We start from the raw sequence: 18,026 nt of genomic DNA, 5'->3' as shown, positions 1-18,026 counted from the left end.
ATGCATTTCTATGATTGGAAGCCGGCTGGATTCGGGTGGAGGTAAGTGTTTGGCTGGTAATATTTGAATATTGGCTGAAGCTGATTTTTCAGCCAGTAGAACTAGCACTCTTAGTGTTGAATCATATATCTATAGGTCTAGGTGGAAATACTATGTGGAGAAGGGGTTGAACTACTATGGCTTCTCCAGCGATACTTTGGTTGTTTGGGGCTATGGGAGAGCGAGATCATGTCTGCGCCAATGCATTATGGATATGGAGAAACAGATGGACAGGAGCCAGATAGGGGTTGACACTTACTTTGGTAATCAAGCATCACTGTCTGGCCCAGCAAGATACCTTAATAAAATATTAGTACCTAGTTTCTGGAGGGCTCTGACGCTGGCCTTAGAAATGCCTTAGAAACGGCTGTCCGGGAGGGGAGATACTGTAAGATCCCCTATAAGGAGTGTGTTTGCCCTTGTGGTTCTGGGGAAGTGTAGTCAACGGCCCATGTTATCTTGAATTGTCAGTTTTATCAAACTTTGCGGGAGAGATATATAAGTCCTTTTTTAACAGCATACCCCAGTTGTTCTGAGCAGTTCTATCTGGAATTACTTTTGACAGACCATTGGGATGTAGAATCTTATAATGTGGCGAAATATTGTTTTCTGGCTAATAAGACTAGGATAAGAAATGTTGAGAAGTGAGATATAGGGTTGGATTGAATTAAATTTTAGATTATTATAATGCATGGAGCCCTCTGCTTTATGTAATGGATGAACTTGGGTGTTATGGTTCTGTTTTCTGTTTTAACAGTTTATTACTTTATTTGACCAAGTTCGCTTTTATGTAAAGCTCACTTTTATGTAAAGTTTTTGTACTGTGTGTTTTGCTGGTCAAATGGCCATAACAATAAAGATTTGATTTGATTTGATTTATTGCACACATAGGGTCACGCTGGATGCTTTGTATCCAAAGGCATATTGCAGTGTTGATAAAAAACCCCACAAGTATCTGTATCTGGTCTGAATGAACAATTCTTGATTCACTAACAACAACAACAACAACAACAACAACAACAACAACAACTAATAATAATAATAATAATAATAATAATAATAATAATAATAATAAATAAATAAACAACTTTATTTGATAGCCACCCCATAACAAACAGGACTTCATGGCCTGTTTCCTAGAAACATTTGGCTGGCCGCTGTTGGAAACAAGGTATTGGACAAGATAGTTCCTCCATTTGATCCAGCTGCCTCATATGCTTTGTGTTCTGGCTGGAACAGCTCTTATTACCACATCACCTTTAAGAATCTAATAGGCGCCTGTGCATACCCCAGCATTCAAAAACCACTGAGTAAGAAGAAAGGTTCAGGTACTGGCAGCAATGTCATGGAAAATGATTCAAGCAGAGAGCTTCTGAGGGTTCAAGTCAATCATATTTTTTAGGTGTACAGAGCAGACCTGATAATCTTACCCTGAGGACGGAAATTCTAGTGTTTCAGCCCAATATATGTTCGTCCAAACCTACCTCACAGGGCTGTGTGAGGATAAAATCAGTTTCGGAAAAATCATATACACCATTCTGAGCTCTTGGGAGGAAGTGAGGGATATAAATGTAATAAATAAATAAAACAAGTTAGTAAAGCCAGCTGTAGGGGCGTAGCAAGGTTGGAGTGGACCCAGAGACAAGGTTTTAAAATGCCTCCCCCCCTTCACTGAAGTTCAGCTCATGAAGTAAAGAAATCTTAAATGAGGCTGAATAGTGGTAACCACAATAGAACATCATCCTAAATTATTTTTTTAAAGGTTTTGTAAATGGTGGACAATGCAAGTCATTTAATGGTACTAGAAAAAGACACGCTGTTCTGTTAGCTCCAGGTCTTAACACCCACATCAGTTTTGGAGGATGAATACAACTGAAGGAAGCCCAGGTGGGTGCGCGGCTGGGGGGTCAGTCATGTGACTTGTGTCTGGGGGGTGGGCCCAGACAACTGTCTCCCCTTGCCCTATTATAGTTACACCCCTGGCCAGCTGGGAGACTGAGACTTGCCTGTCTTTGTCCCCACTTTGCCTCATCTTTCTCACTTATTCAGATTTAGCTTGGTTTTTCTCCTCCTGCTTTCTCAGTCATGGTCAGGCCTAGATATTTTGCTGCCTGAAGTAGAAAATCCGGTTGGTACTCTTTCCTGCTAATGAACATTAGGCACAACCCACTGGGAAGTTCTCCTATGCAACCCCAATCAAAATGAATGGGACCTGCCCATGAGGATTGTTCCACTTATTTCAGTGGACATGCATAGGATAACTTCCCAGTAGGTTGTGCCGAATGGGTCAGATCTATTTATTTTCCATTATGCTGCCCTTAATGGAATCTAAGTACTTGAGGCAGCTGCCTCACCTTACCTCAAAGTAGGGCTGCTCCTAATCTGACTTATCTGACGATTTTCAGTTTCTGCTTCCATCCTGACGCTGATTTGGAATTTCTCATGAGAGATAATATAGAAAAATTTAAAATTATCTTGGTACAATAGTTCCAGTTAATTAAGATGGGGAATTGTTTCATTCTGCCACTATAAGCTCTGAACATTCCATTGATCATAAAATGTATAGTAGCTATCCAGTCCCTGTGAAATTTTGTACCCATTGACTAGGTGACACCACCCCTCCAGCCATTTAAGTTAACTCCTACAAAATAAATAACAAGAGCAGGAACATTTGCAGTATATGTTGTAAGAAGGATAGGTACAGATTATTCTCTGGGTGATCCCTTTTGCTTGATTTTGTTCATGATTTATGTTGTATGCTTCTTGGGGTGTGGATTTTGTTGTGTTTGGGGTTAATCCATTCGTTGATCCAGGCCAGCTTTGAATGGTGCTTTAGTTACTTTTATTCCAATCCTGGAGTAGAGGCGGGGCTAACAAATGGCCAGCAAAAAGAGCACTGAAGGCAGACTGCACTTGCCTCTCTGTAAATAATTTCTGTCTCATTAAACCATTAATATTTCTGATTCAATTCCACTGTCTTGTCCTTGCAAACCACAACCATTTCCTCTAGATCCTACAGATTTATTTCTTTTGCTTGCTTGCTTGCTTATTTATGTATGTATTATTATTTAAAATATTTATATCCTGCCTTTATTTAGTACAATTCAAGGCAGCTTATTCTTCAGTACAGTTTTTATTATGCTATAAAGCAGTATTAATGATAATGTGAATTATGGTGATGACAACTTTCTCATTCCATATCATTTATCATCTGTGATGCTCTTTTTTCTCACTAGTTATTTATCATCCATTCATAGTGGGTGGAGAGCTGAAGCTGAGTTTTTAGTGTCCGAATACAGTAATGGAATTAAGCACTTCCTTCAGCTTTCTATGAACAGAATGTCTACCTCCTGAGAAAGCCGAACTACACAATCCAAAGAGTTCTTGATCGACGATACCATTTCAGGAAGCAGACAAGGGGTCTGTGTATTTGACAGATCTCCCATATAAAATCTCTGCACACAGAAAGCTAGCATGCTGGGGAAAATTGTATGTCGAGACTAGAGTCCTTCTCTCTGACGTTCTTCCTCTTAAAAAAAATAAATCTAGGAGTGCAGTTAGGACTTGACCTACTTCTATTTTGTAGCCTGCTTCTGAGTATACAAACTAGGCCTCAAATGCCAGCCTTCAAACACAAATTTCAAATTAATTTCAGAAACGGCCGTATGCATCTCTTTTGTTTAACAGTGTCCATTCTTCTTGTTCTGTCTTTCAGCCTGCAATTGCAATGGGAAATCCAGACAGTGCATGTTTGACCCTGAGTTGCTGAGACAAACAGGAAACGGATACAAGTGCCTCAACTGTGTTGGCAACACGGAGGGGTTGAATTGTGAGCGGTGCAAGGAAGGCTTCTACCGCCGGCATCGTGGAGATGACTGTGCTCATTGCCACTGCAATCCCACAGGTATGCAGGTCTCTGGAAGGGAATTGCTGCAGAGATGGGGAAAGAAAAGGGCAGGGGCACCTCCGTCATTAAGTGAACGGAGGCAATGGCCTCAGGCAGCGAGTGCAAGCATGCAGCCCCGCACCAGGCATCACCTCACCTGCCTGCAGCTGATCCGCTGTCCCCACCTCTCTCTCTCTCCTCTTTGCCCTCTCCTAATCCTCCTCTTTGCCCTCTCCTAATCCTCCTCTTCGTGGGTGCACTGTTCTGGCCTTGCCAGCCTGCTCCCACTCCAAGTAAGCAAACATGCAGTAACTCACGTTTTTCCATTTTTATGTTGGCCTGCCAAGAGGCTGTGGGATGTGGAGAGGAGATGCTGGGATGACAGACTTAGGTTGTTTCTACTGTATTGGTCAATAGGCACTTCTACCCCTTAAGGAGGATTCCCTGTAATTCAGTTTTGAAGACCTGAATAGGAAGGCCTATAGGTCCCAGAATGTCCAAGTGTCTTAGTATCAAAGTACAAGCAAAGCTTGGGCTTGCTTCATTTCCAAGAATGAATAGGATTTGTGGCCTTCAGATCCTATCCATTCCATCTGTCTCATTTGTTAGCAAGTGTTTTGAACCTGTTGTCAGGGCAAATTGCTTGCTGTACGGTCCTTGCTAAACATAGGATTGCTTCCAATCTTAAACAGTGTGCACGTGCTCAGAGACACTCTCTCCAAAGAAAACTATCAGTGGGCCACTTCAGATGAACCTCAGCCCATTGCCACTCCTACACACAATATGGCTGGGGTCTCGGTGTGAATACAAGATTCCGGAGCTAGCCTGAATATCCTGAATTCCCCTGAACAATTTGTTGACCTAGACAAAGATTACAAAGTTTGTGTTTTCGCTGGAGATGGGAAATAGATTTTTTCAGAAGGGAGAGGAACAGCAAAATTGATTTGTAAGCAGCCTAACGGGGAGACCGAAGAGATCTTAATGAAGGATGCTCTCTTAGTCCCTGATATGGAGTGTAACTTGATCTCTGTGGGACATGGAGTCAATAAAGGTTGCAAAGTGACTTCTGAGGACAAAGTTTGCTACATCACCGAAGATGATGATTTAATTATGACAGCCTATATGCGTAAAGATGGTCTTTTTCAATTGGACTTTGTAAATGAAGAGGCAAGGCTTGCGGCTTCATGCAAACACAAGAATTGTTCTATTATATGTCACTAGTCATGAAGCCCGTTACATTAACGGGTGCTAGGAGGATGATTATCAGGCACGCTGCCGTGGCCCGCTTCTCCGGGCCGCTCGCTCTGCCGCCGTTGGCCCCCGCCATGACGGCAGCCTGCGAGACCCCTCAGCTGCTGGTAGCAGGAGAGCCACTGGCTCGATCCCTTCCTCGCTTGCCTCTCCCTCACTCTTTCCCCTCCCTTCCCCTGCTGGCGGCGCTTCTCGCAAAAGCCGGGAAGGCCAGCACCCTCCCTGCCTGCCTCCCTTAGGCTGCCTACTGCTCTCGGTCCTCTCCTCCTCCTCCTGCCACCGCCGCCACACTGCCTGCGCCTGGCGGCTCCAGCCTGCTTATCCCTGCCCTGACATCAACCTGCCCTCACTCTCTCGTTCTTCCCCTTCTCCCACCCCGTGTGGCTGGCTGGCTCCCTAGGGTGTCCTTGAGTCCCATGGGACTCAACGCCGTCCGTTGCTGCGTACATGCATGCCACGCATGCGCAGAACTCCTGCCAGAGACTCGGACGCAGGACATGGACACAGGTACCTTAGGGTTTTATTATATAGGATAAAAGACTAGTGCATAGTCAAATAAATGAGATACTTGAGCTCGGGGGAAATGGACTAATTAAGGACTTTAAAGTGGAGTCATGCAAAGAAGCTATCACAAAATGTCAGTGTTGCTTACTTAATAAAGGGTTGAGACCCAGCTTTTCTGGACAGGCACAGATGGAGTCACAGCGTCCTTTGGAGCTAATATATTCTGATGTCTCTGGTCCACTTGAGAATAGTATGGGTGGCAATCGCTACATACTCACATATATTGATGATTTTTCAAGATTTACTGTTGTATATCCTCTGAGAGAGAAAAGTCAAGTGTTTGAAAGATTTAAGGAATATATTGCACTGATCAATAACAAATTTGGAAGAAAGCCTCAGAGACTAAGGTCAGACAATGGAGCTGAATACATGTCAAATCACATGAAAAGATTCCTAAAGGAACATGGCATTTCCCGCATACACATCAGAACTGAATGGTGTGGCAGAGAGGAAAAATTGCTCTCTACTAGAAATGACCAGATGCATGTTACATGATGCTGGCTTGGCAAATACATTCTGGGGAGAAGCAGTGATGGCTGCAAATGACTTGCAAAACAATTGCCAACCAAAGCCATAGGCAAGACATAATTTATAATATGGCATGGGCGCAAACCCTCTCTAAACCATGTCAGAGTGTTTGGATCAAAGTCTTATGCATATGCCCCAAAGGCCAAGAGAACCAAACTGAATTGCATATGCGAACTGGGAGCATTGGTTGGATATGCGCCTGCCCCAAAGGGATACAGAATCCTTGACCCTGCAAGTGGAGAAATCAGAATTCGCAATGTGGTGTATTTTTGATGGGAGACAAGGGCCAACTAGAGGTGATGTGCCAGAACTTGTACCAGAGCTCCAGGTGAAAGATAAACCATATGAGTGGACCCTCATGAAGCTAGAGCCAGACAGTGGACCCAAAGAATCTGTGCCAGAACCAGAAGCAGGTTCAGAAAGGGCTACAGATTCAGAAGGTGCTGCACAGACAACTGAAATGAAGGTGCTTATAGAGGCCCAACAAAGGGGTCCATCCAAAAGACTTTCAAAGGAGGAGAGATTCAAGAACCCACCACATGGCAAGATATGGAAAGGATGCCGCAGCTAAAGTGTGCACAGAAGCCGTGTGGATACAGCAGCTTCTATCAGACCAGGCTTGAGGAAAACCAGAGTTGTATCCAGACCTCCCAGATGGAGAAGATGAAGTCTCAAACTACGCACATTCCCATAAAGTATCACTATGTTTGAGACATGCAAGAAAAAAGGGGCAGTCTAGTTGGAGTACTGCCCAACAGAAGAGATGGTGGCAGATGGATTGACTAAGCCACTGCCCAGAGACAGATTCCAGATGCTTTGTGAGAAGATGGGAGTTGTAAGCCAGTGCGACAGGCGATGACAAGGGGTGTTAGAGATGGTGTTCCAACTTTTCTTATAGGATGCAAAGAATATAATATGACCCTAAATGAAAGCCTTATAAGTATCCCAATGGCTTCTGTAGGAGAGGAATCTATATTCTGTTCAAAACATTCCTTCAGTTCCATTTCCATTTGGCTTGTGAAACTTGGGTCATTTAGAACATAAGAATAGCCCTGCTGGATCAGGCCCAAGGCCCATCTAGTCCAGCATCCTGTTTCGCACAGTGGCCCACCATTTAAAAGAGAAGTTTTGAAGCACCATCTTGATGATCTGGGATAGGATGGGTCTAACTGGAAATTTGAAGATACTGGAGCATGGTCCAAAATGGTTCTATAACCATTTCAGGCCATGCTCCAGTATCTTTAAATGCAGCATCATTGTTGCTGTGGGCAATGGAAGGGACTAATGAAGATGAAATTAAAAAATAGCCCAGTCTAAACCAGTTTCTATGGATAGTAGAATTAAATGAGTAGTCCTGGCCTTCCGGTTGTAATACCCAGCATATGTCAACCAGAGCAAAACCAGGCATATATGAATGTAAAGCTGATCTGACTGAGGAGTGTAACTTGTGTGGGGGAGTGTTTCTATCGAAAACAGGATCCAATAGTTCACTAAAATTCCCACCAATTATTACATGGCCATGTTCTATAGATAAGAGGTGGTATATGCATGAGTGGAATGTGTATGAAGAGTCAATTATTGGGCCATATATTTTCACTAGTGCCAGAGTGCTGGATGGGGTTTTTGCAATCAAAATCAGAAAGTGGCCATTTGGGTCAGTTACATCTTTCAGTATCTGTCAAGTCAATTTCTTATGAATCAAAATCATTGCCCCCCTTGACTTTTTGGAAAGACCACTGGCAAAAATTTCACTGTCCCAATCTTTACACATTCTGTCTATCTACCAGAAGCAAATGAGTTTCCTGCAGGAATGCCACCTAAGTTTGCATTTTTTTTAAAGCTTGGACAGGTTCTGCCTGTACTTTGCTGGGCTGCCTAAACCCCAGAAACATCTGACTATTTTGAAGCCATGGTATTAAAAATAATATGAAAAGAATGGGACAAAGTGGCACGAGGCGGAGGAGAACCCAGATTGTACACTTACCCAAAGGCCAGACAATAACAAGACAGAAAAAGACTTTATGATGAAAGCAACAATCAAAGGGCAGCAGACCATGGGTCCCGTGCACCAGGTGGTTTTCACTTCTAATTTGGAGGGAAATAATTTATCAGAATTGTATCTATAGATATTAAAAATATTATAGTTATAATAAGCATGCACCAGAAGTCAGAGTTTTTGTAGTAACAGAGCTTCTGTAAGAACCAGGACTGTGAGGGAAGATTGTAATGAAGATGGATTTTAAATGGGAAGGCATAAAATATATGACTAGGTAAGAAAGTTAAGAAAAACCCCACCATTTAAAAAAGAAAAATCTGAACACAAATGTGAGACCAAGCCGCAGGCTCATGTCCCAGTCTATAGAAAACATTAACGGCTTCCAGAAAGGAGGCAAAACACCAACACCACAACGTGTAGGAGCCTAATACTGCTGTGTTGAGCTACTGAAAGTGGTGGTGGTGGTGGGAAGAGGCCATATTCACATTAATCTTGAGTAAAGGTGAGATGGACAAAATGGGAAGATAAACAAAATATGGATTTGGCCAATTTACATGGAAGTAATTCCTGCCTATGTCAAACACCATCATAACCTGCCCATGTTTCTTCTAGGATTCAGTGATAAATTGTAATCTAAGAAACAAATGTGTGTGTGTGTGTGTGTGTGTGTGTGCGTGCAATATTAAGCATATTTCCTACTGCATGTAAAAATAAATAAATACAATTATATACATATACACACACACACACACATATATATATATATATATATACACACACACACACACACACACACACACACACACATATAGACACACAATCAAATGTACACATGTGGTTAAAGCTCCAGGGAGAATGGGGAGGCACCCTGAAAATTAGATGTACAGGGACAATAACAAATTGTTTTCTCATAAATAGACAAAGAAGGAAGGGGGGTGAGAAAGTAACTGCAATATTAATAAGCATAATTAATTCATCTGATGAACATAGAGAATACAATAACTGGAACATGGCAATGCAAAGTAGTGGCATTATAAATAATAGAACATGCATAAATATAGGTTATATATATGCAGATCTTTAACTGTCATCCACAGCGACATAACAGCATTTTTAACCTCTTAATCTCTGCCCTCCTCCTCTGTTAATCCTACAACATCCAAGAGTGGGGGGAAAGCACCCCAATAGTTTAAAATAAGGTCTTGAACATATAAGAGTGCTTACAAAATTGTAAAGCAAAATAATTATATCAAAGGAGAGGTTTATCTTTTAAATCAAGAGAGGGGAAGGAAAAGCCATCGCCTCCACAAACAAACCAACCCCACCCCATTTCCACAGCCACTAATAATAAAATTAAGGACTGGAACACGTAGGATTTATATGATTCTTTTTTTTAAAGTGGGGGAGGAGGAACCCTAACTTTGAAGGTGTACCAAAAAGGGAGGTGGGGAGAGAAAGAAACAAGAGGGGGGGGAATAGAGGGAGGGAGGGGGTAATTAAATCACCAATTGGGTTTTTTTTTTAAACTGGAAATTAGATGTACAGGGATAGCAAGCAGTCTTCTTAGAGGGAGGGTGCTTTTGCTGTGCCTCTATATCAGGCGTGACTGGCTCAGTCAATCACTCCTAATGCAAAGATGAAGCCAAATTACTTACCCATTGAGGAAATTGGAAGGAGGTTAAGTCCAGAGCACTGAGTCACACAGAGGCACTGTGGCAGTCTCAACCACATCTAACTATTTAATGTATCAATTTCTCATGACTGGAGTGTCCTGGCCTCCATTGCTTATGTGGCTTTGGACCAATCACCGCATGTTCCTCATGTGCATGTCACGCAGTTTAGGAAAGATCGCCTTAGGTGTTACAATGAGACATGAGGGCATTCATTTGTCTAATCGTATGAAAATAAGCAATTTCTCCAAATGATATCATCTTTTCCAGCCTTTCCACATTAAACTTTGTTCACAACCCACATAGCCTGGGGTTAGGTTGCCGACTCGTTAATTGCACAAACTCATTACCCCATTAGAAATGAGAAAAGCAATCTGATGTATGACAGTTGGGCCTGAAATCTAAAGTACACATCAAGGCACTCCAGACACTATCATGGTTGTCCTTACAATAGCTCTGAAAGGCAAGTCAGTATGGTTTTTTGCAGTCTCATTGTTAGAAACATGTCGTAAACTGTGGATACTTTGTGCAACCAAACAGAAAGGAGTAATTTGATCCTGCTAACTGATAAAAGAGGCACCTTTTAAAGTGGGGATTCGCTTATATTCAACAGGAGGTTATTCACACATGGCTTTATGCCTTGGGGTATCTGAAGAGCGAATCTGCTTCGCAGCAGTTTTGCAGATGTTTACTTCGGAGGATTAAAATGACAGTCCACATAGATGACGGCTTCTCCCCTGGCAGATCTTTTTCCTGTGCGTTCACACCTCCCTGGTCTGGGTTTTCCCTCCAACCAATCACAAATCACAGCACAGAGGAAGAGGGGAGAGAGCTTTTTAAAAAGTAGTTGAGCACAAGACTAGCATAACGAGTTGCAAAACAGCTGGACCAAACAGCAGGCCGCTTAACTCTTGCCTTTGTGGGCAACTGCCTTCATCACATAATGTTTACCCCAACCACTTAAAAATGATTCTCCCCCACAAGGCAGCGGCGGAGGGATTGACTCGTAGGAGTCTCTAGAGCACTCACCGCTGCCGGCCACTGACTGTCTGGAAGGGAGGAAGGGCGAAGAGCTCCCATCCTCGGCCCAGACAGGCCAATTTCAGGCTTCTGCACACGCATGTGTGTGTGCAAAAGCCTGAAATTGGCCCGTCTGCCTCATCTGGAAGCAGACAGGGCCAAGGAAGGGAGCTCTTTGCCCGGCCTTCCTCCGGGCTCCTCCTTCCTGGACAGTCAGTGGCTGGCAGGGGTGAGTGCTTTAGAGACTCCTACGAGTCCGTCCCTCCGCCACTGCCCTGTCGTGCCACTTGCCAGCACACCGCCTGCCCCAGCCAGCCCTGCCCCAGAACAGCTCTCCTTCATTGTTTGGGAGGCAGGAGAGCTGCTCTCGCCGCCATCCCGCTCCACCGCCACCACTCAGCTCAGCTGTGGCTTTAAAAGGGTTTTTTTTTTTTAAGTCCCTGTCCCGATTACTGCCAACGCAGTGTTGTATTGGCAACCCTCACCCCAGCACTTGCAATTGCAAATCACTTAGAGCAGACCTTACCCCAAACAGCTGTCCAACTCCTCTTCATTGAGTTTGGAAAAACATGGATTTTACTGACATAACCACCCCAAACATTACAGAGAAAACTGTGGGGCATAACAGAAGCCCTGGGTTATTTTTCAAAAGCCTCTCAAACTAGAGGATTTCTTAAAACCGGACATACTTTGGGCTAAGCCAGAATTTGCAGCCTTCATTCGGGACAGGGGCATATCTAGGGTAGGGCAGGCAGGGCACATGCCCCGGGCGCCACTTGAAGGGGGGTGCCATTTTTAAAAAATAATTTAAAAAAAAAAAAAGTCCACTGAAAACAAAATGGCCACTGTGCATGCTCAAATGGCCTCTGTGAGGCCCCCATGCCAGGCCTCGCAGAGGCCATTTGAGCATGTGTGGCAGCCATTTTGTTTTCAGCTGCTTTGTTTATGTAACCAATTACCCAGTCAGATCAAAGTGAGGCACTCCCACTCAATCATTACATTTCTAATCAGTGGGCTATATAATGTTGAGCCCTATGAGCTGATCAGTCATTGAACGATTTGTTCCTTCAGCGAGATGTAGTAGGATAAAGTTAACTCCAAAAAATATTCTTGGAAGGAATTGGTATGTAATAATGGATATATAGAGGGGAGGCTGTGGCTGTTATCACTATGTTTGTCAGATAACGCAATTAGCTGCAAGACTGGTTCGTGCTTGCTTTGTATTTACAGAAGCTTTGGGGCTCTGATGAAGAATGTTCGAAATGGGCTGGATAATTTCCCGGGTTAGCCCATCAGTTTTTGTTTCAGACAGATACTCCTGCACAGATCTGCTGATCAGAATTTGCAGCTCAGACTTCTGCATTTAGAATTCCTGCAGTTTTTTCCACAAGCAACAAGATTTCTCTACACCACTTGATCATCTGGATTTTAAGGACTCACGTCTATTCTGTACCATTGGTACTAATTGTGCTTTTTGTGCTTATTTAGCTATGATTGATGTGATCCTTATATCACGATCTTTTGAAGTTATGTCACTGTGTACATTCAAATAATAATGGATATTTTCACAATACTGTAGTTCTTTGAGTTTTGCTATATTTTTGCTCCACCACACATGCTCAAATGGTCCCTGCAAAGCCCTAGAGGCCAGCGAGGGGAGCGGGAACCTTTGCAGACCCACCCCACAGCCTTTAGGGGCTACAGGTGTTTGTTTGTTTTTAAATTAATATAATATAAGTCACTGTACACATATTCAGTTTGGCACTATGTACAGAGAATCAGGGCTTGTGAATAATGAGCTGAAGCTTATGAGCTAGGATTGTATTCATTTGCTCTTACTTTGCTTCTTGTTATAAGTGAGTTAAATGTGATGTCTTAATAATATGGCTGTTAATGGTGAGTTTGTCTTTGAATCAGTGTGAAATCCTTAGTATTAAGGCCCACTGGGAGTTTCTTGCTCTCTTTCTCTCATTTTTAACTGTCTTTCTGAAATACTAGAATATATTCCAAGCAGTGACACAGTTTACTCTGCATATCTTTTAATTATTTTCAGAGTAAATCGGGAAAAGTCAAATTCTCCATTTCTTTTTAAAACTTATGTAATAGTGATGCTACAATGCATAGTAGAGAATTAGACATTAGTTTTCCAAGTATACCTCCACATAGTTTTTGGGTATTTCATGAGCCCCAGCATACTGAAATTTGTAGTTTTCTAAATTGTTTTTGAAATATTAAAAGATTAACGAGCTTGACTTGTATTTTTCAGCTGATATTATGGTAAAGTTATCTGAAAGATGGGTGTCAGATGTTTGGACAAGGGGCGCAATTTCAGTGCTTGCCCTAGGCACTATTTTCCCTAAACACGCCTCTGATTCGGGGAAAATAAAAGTCCTGTCTGTCCTGGTCCCTGATGGTCCGCAGGGATGTCGGGGTATATCCAGCGAATATGTGAACTGGCACACTCCAATCAGGGGTGGATTAGCAATAAAAGCCCTGTGTGAAAAGGGAGAGCAGTTGTTCCTATCCAGTCCTAGCACAGCATCCCTCAAGTGGTTGTTGCTGGTGTCTACCTTATGTTTCTTTTTAGATTGTGAACCATTTGGGGACAGGGATCCATCTTTCGTTATTATTCTTTTTCTATGTGAACTGCTTTGAGAACTTTTGTTGGGAAGAGGTGTTTAAATATTAGTAGTAGTAGTAGTAGTAGTAGTAGTAGTAATGACACAAAAACCTTAATTTGTAGTTTACACTATAAAACCCCCTCTGTTTTCTTAATGAAAAATACTATCCTGGCTGCTCTGTCAGAAGTGAAAGCAATGCCCTACAAATGTAGAAACATCAGTGGGAGTGTTTCTCCATGTATTTTCAGGCTTCTTCAGAATTTCTGGTTGGAGCAATAAGTAACTTGGGCTCTAGTCTGTGAGCAGGAAGAGTATCTTGGTAATTTCTTCTGCTTACACAAGCTGTTCCATTTCCTCTTCTCCTGGGACACATTCCTCAAAAGCAGGCAGCCTTCTCTCATGCTACAGAACAGTGTGACACAATGTTAATTCCAAGATTACTTTTGAGATAAAGAGCAGACTAATGGCTTATTGACGCACAGGCCAGACCACACTGAAAGGCAGACACACTTTGCATAACAGATGGCTGTAATATTCCTTTAACAACCCTTCCTGAATTTCCTGGGTACACTGTAAGACTGATGAGAATAGTCAAGCTTTCCACGGGATTGGCCCTACTTTGTTTTCTTCTTCCTCATAGGTTCTACCAGTGTACAGTGTGATAAACATGGACAGTGCCACTGCAAACCTGGTGTGATGGGCGACAAATGTGACCGATGCCAACATGGATTCCATTCCTTCTCGGAGGCTGGTTGTATAGCTGCTGGGCAAATACAGTAGGTATCATACTGGTGGAACTGTTAGTCTAAAAGTCCTTCTAAAAACAATAATAAAAGTAAAGGGAGCAGCAAAACAACCAAACCAGGTCAGGATAATAAAAAAGGGATTAGTCTGGCAGAGTTTCTGCTTCAAGCTGTTCCTCTATCACCATCTTAACTCCTCTCCCTGAACTGTTAGTCACTGGTGATATCTTCTCTAATTTGTCTCAGTAGGTCAAGAAAAAAACCTTCTCAAATATAAATAAGGGGGAGTTCTAGCAAAACAGTAAATCACAAATGAGATCTAGGTCCCTGTGTTTAGTGGTTTTAATACTGAAGAATTATTGGTCATGCTACTCTCCCAACAGGCTGTCAGAAGTCGGGCAGACTGTATGTGGGGAATTGAACTGGTGAGGTAGCATGTTTGAATATTTCCAATGTTTTAGGTTTGTTTGTTTTTAAAAATCGCTGCACGTTGAAAACTGCTCTAGGCAGGGTTAGGCTGGTCGTGAGAAATGGCACGATCCTCGCAGATCCCTCCGCTCCCTGCCTGCGTTATGCATTGAGGGACGCCCAGAGGCCAGAAAAATAAGTTCCACCCCGGATACCTCCGCCCTGCTCCGTGCTTCATGGAGCTGCATGGCACAGAGGACCTTCTTGCCTGTGTGGGCACGTGGGAGGCGCGCCGAAGAGGACCTGCTTGGTTGTGTGGGGCGGAATGTAAGGTGAAAGCAGTCTTCCCCTCGTGTCCTCCCTGTCCACCTGGGGCAATTGTGTGAATTGCCCCAATATGTCAGGAAGAAGGGTTTTGCCTTGTCTTTCTTCCTGATGTGCTCACTTTCTTTGTGCAGAGATTTCACGGGGAAGGTGCATTCAAACATTTGACCTTCCCATTGACATGGGACACTCTTTGACATGACAAACTTTGACATGGTATACTCCAGGAACTGTTTTACCTTGCGGTTATTTGCTTTATGCTTCGGGGTATCTGAAGAGCGAATCTGCTTCACAGCAGATTCGTAAGGTGTTTAATTTGGGGCATTAAATGGACAGTTCATATAGTGTCGGCCCCTCTCCGCAATTCTTGACAGATCTTTGTCCTGTGTGTTCCCACCAACTGGTTCTGGTTTTTCCTCCAACCAATCCTCACAGAGGAGGAGGTGAGAGAGCTTTTTTTTTTTTTAGTTAGTTTGGCAGCACTGCAGAAGAACAGCATGATGAGTTGCTAAGGCAGGCTTCCCCAAACTGCGGCCCTCCAGATGTTGCTGAACTACAACCCTCAGCATACCCAATAAGGGAAGCACTTCCACTCTTCTTTCTCATCAGAAACAGTAGCCTTCAGAACATAAGATCAGTCCTGCTGGATCAGAGCAAAGGTCTAACTAGTCCAGCATCCTGTTTCTCACAGTAGCCAGCTAGATGCCTCTGGGAAGCCCACAAGCAGGACGAATAGGCAAATAACCCTCTTTTGCTGTTGGTACCCAGCAATTGGATTCAAAGGCATGCTACTCCAAAACGGGGAACTGTAGGTGACCTTAATGTGAATCATTCTCTCCCAGTTTCCTGGCAAAACAGCCAGCTGGCTATCTGGGACTGCTATGAGATGATAGAGGCATTCACTTGCCTACCCAATGTCCTTTGCAGAACCAGCAGCCTGGACAGATGGTCTCTTGTGTCTACTTGGGTGTGTACAACGCAAATGCCCTGGTGGGCCAGAACCAACCATGACTTGGTGTGTGGGGGCCAAGGTCAATTTTCAGCACACTAATTATTGCATTAAAATTAATTATTAAACATATGGATGAAAGTAAGGGGGTGAAAGGCTGGAGTCAAGGGGAAAGGTGAGGGAAGGTGTCAGTGGGCTCCAGCCCAGGGATGGGGGACAGCTGGTCTCAAGCAGCTAACTGCATTGAGTTCCCACTGCTCATCAGCAGACAGGCCAAGAGCTCTTCATTGCTCCCACCGCAGGATATGCCTCCCTGGGAGCCCGATATGACCCCCGGGCCTTATGTTGTGCAGGCCTGGTCTACTGGATGTCCTGGTTATACATAGCAATTCCTGGGTTCTTTGTATTTGTTATCAGCATATGACATGGCTCAGTCACAGGGTTCAACCATGTTAAGCTGTCTCTCACCTCATATATCAAAATGCTTGAAAATTACTGACATTTATATTTTTCTCAGGATCTCTCGTTGTGATGATTGTTCTCCAGCTGGCAGCACAGGGCAATGCATTTCAGGAGGACGCTGTGCCTGCAAGGCAGCCGTTACAGGAGATCGATGTGACAGGTGTGTGTCTGTATGTGCAAATTCTTTATGGGGATTTTTTTAAAACTTGGAGATATCATTGTCAAGCAAACTACTTGGTAGCTCAAATGGCTCTTTCGCTTACAGCAGGGGTTACCAACCATTTTAAACAAATATACCCCTTCTGTTACAAACCTTTAGTTCAGCTACCCCACAGAGATATTTCAGCTTTTGTGCTAGATGCAAAGCAGAACATCTAGCAGCCAAATTGAGAATTGTCCATATCTGCAAAATTGTATGACCATTATGGTTACTACTACTACTTCGTCTGTTACTAACAACCCGAAAAAACAGCAACTTTTTCACGCTGGATATACAATGTCCTTGCTCTGTATCGCAGTGATTAAAAGTGATTATAACTCCCGGCTAACTTGGCAAAGAGGCACCTTTTAATGTGATGATTCTCTTTATTTAGCCGGGGGAGAGTTACTGGCCCTGTCCACTCCCAGCACAGTACCTCCAGTGACTGTTCCTGGTGTCTATCTTATGTTTCTTTTTAGATTGTGAGCCCGTTAGGCACAGGGATCCATCTTTCTTTCTTTCTTTCTTTCTTTCTTTCTTTCTTTCTTTCTTTCTTTCTTTCTTTCTTTACATTTATATCCCGCTCTTCCTCCAAGGAGCCCAGAGCGGTGTACTACATACTTGAGTTTCTCGTCACAACAACCCTGTGAATTAGGTTAAGCTAAGAGAGAAGTGACTGGACCAGAGTCACCCAGCTAGAATCGTGGCTGAATGTGGATTTGAACGTGGGTCTCCCCGGTCCTAGTCCAGCACTCTAACCACTACACCACGCTAGCTTATTTATTCATTTGTTATTTCCATTCATTCATTCATTCATTCAAATAAATTTATATATAAATTTATATATTTAAATAATTATTTATTATTTATTTATTTGTTATTTCTCTGTGTAAACCACCCTGAGCCATTTTTGGAAGGGCGGTATAGAAATGGAATAAATGATAGATAAATAAATAGATAGATAGATAGATAGATATTAATAATAATAATAATAATAATAATAATAATAATAATAATAATAATAAAGTGCCTCCCCCATCAACAATATGGTGAGACGTAACTTTAATAAATCTATACCGGATTGGTCGTCGCCCAGGTCAACAAGGACCGCGCCAGATGCTATAGTCCCTGGACATCAACTGCATGGATTTTGGCTTAAACACCTAACAAGCCTTCATAAACAACTATCAAAACAGTTCAATCACATTATGAAAGGCGGTGATATTGAACAATGGCTAACAACTGGGAAAACTCATCTCATCATGAAAGACCCAGCAAAAGGTGCAGTTCCAAGTAATTATAGACCGATAACCTGCCTGCCAACCATGTTCAAATTATTAACTGGAATAATAGCAGATGAAGTGAT

At 42.9% G+C, this 18,026-nt stretch overlaps 1 protein-coding gene across 1 annotated transcript in view; it reads left to right on the top strand.

Annotated features, from left to right (window-relative positions):
- The window catches only part of LAMC2 (laminin subunit gamma 2), an 84,818-nt gene that overhangs the window by 23,132 nt on the left and 43,660 nt on the right, over nucleotides 1-18,026 (top strand). The window contains exons 2-4 of the mRNA XM_053247721.1: nucleotides 3,755-3,943; nucleotides 14,216-14,351; nucleotides 16,517-16,621. Coding sequence (XP_053103696.1) covers nucleotides 3,755-3,943; nucleotides 14,216-14,351; nucleotides 16,517-16,621 — 430 coding nt within the window. The remainder of the gene's footprint in view (nucleotides 1-3,754; nucleotides 3,944-14,215; nucleotides 14,352-16,516; nucleotides 16,622-18,026) is intronic.

The sequence above is a fragment of the Hemicordylus capensis genome, chromosome 4 (assembly GCF_027244095.1).
Source record: "Hemicordylus capensis ecotype Gifberg chromosome 4, rHemCap1.1.pri, whole genome shotgun sequence".
NCBI classification, from domain to species: domain Eukaryota; kingdom Metazoa; phylum Chordata; class Lepidosauria; order Squamata; family Cordylidae; genus Hemicordylus; species Hemicordylus capensis.
Note: the sequence above shows the minus strand (reverse complement) of the source record. Positions and strands in the feature narration are given on the sequence as shown.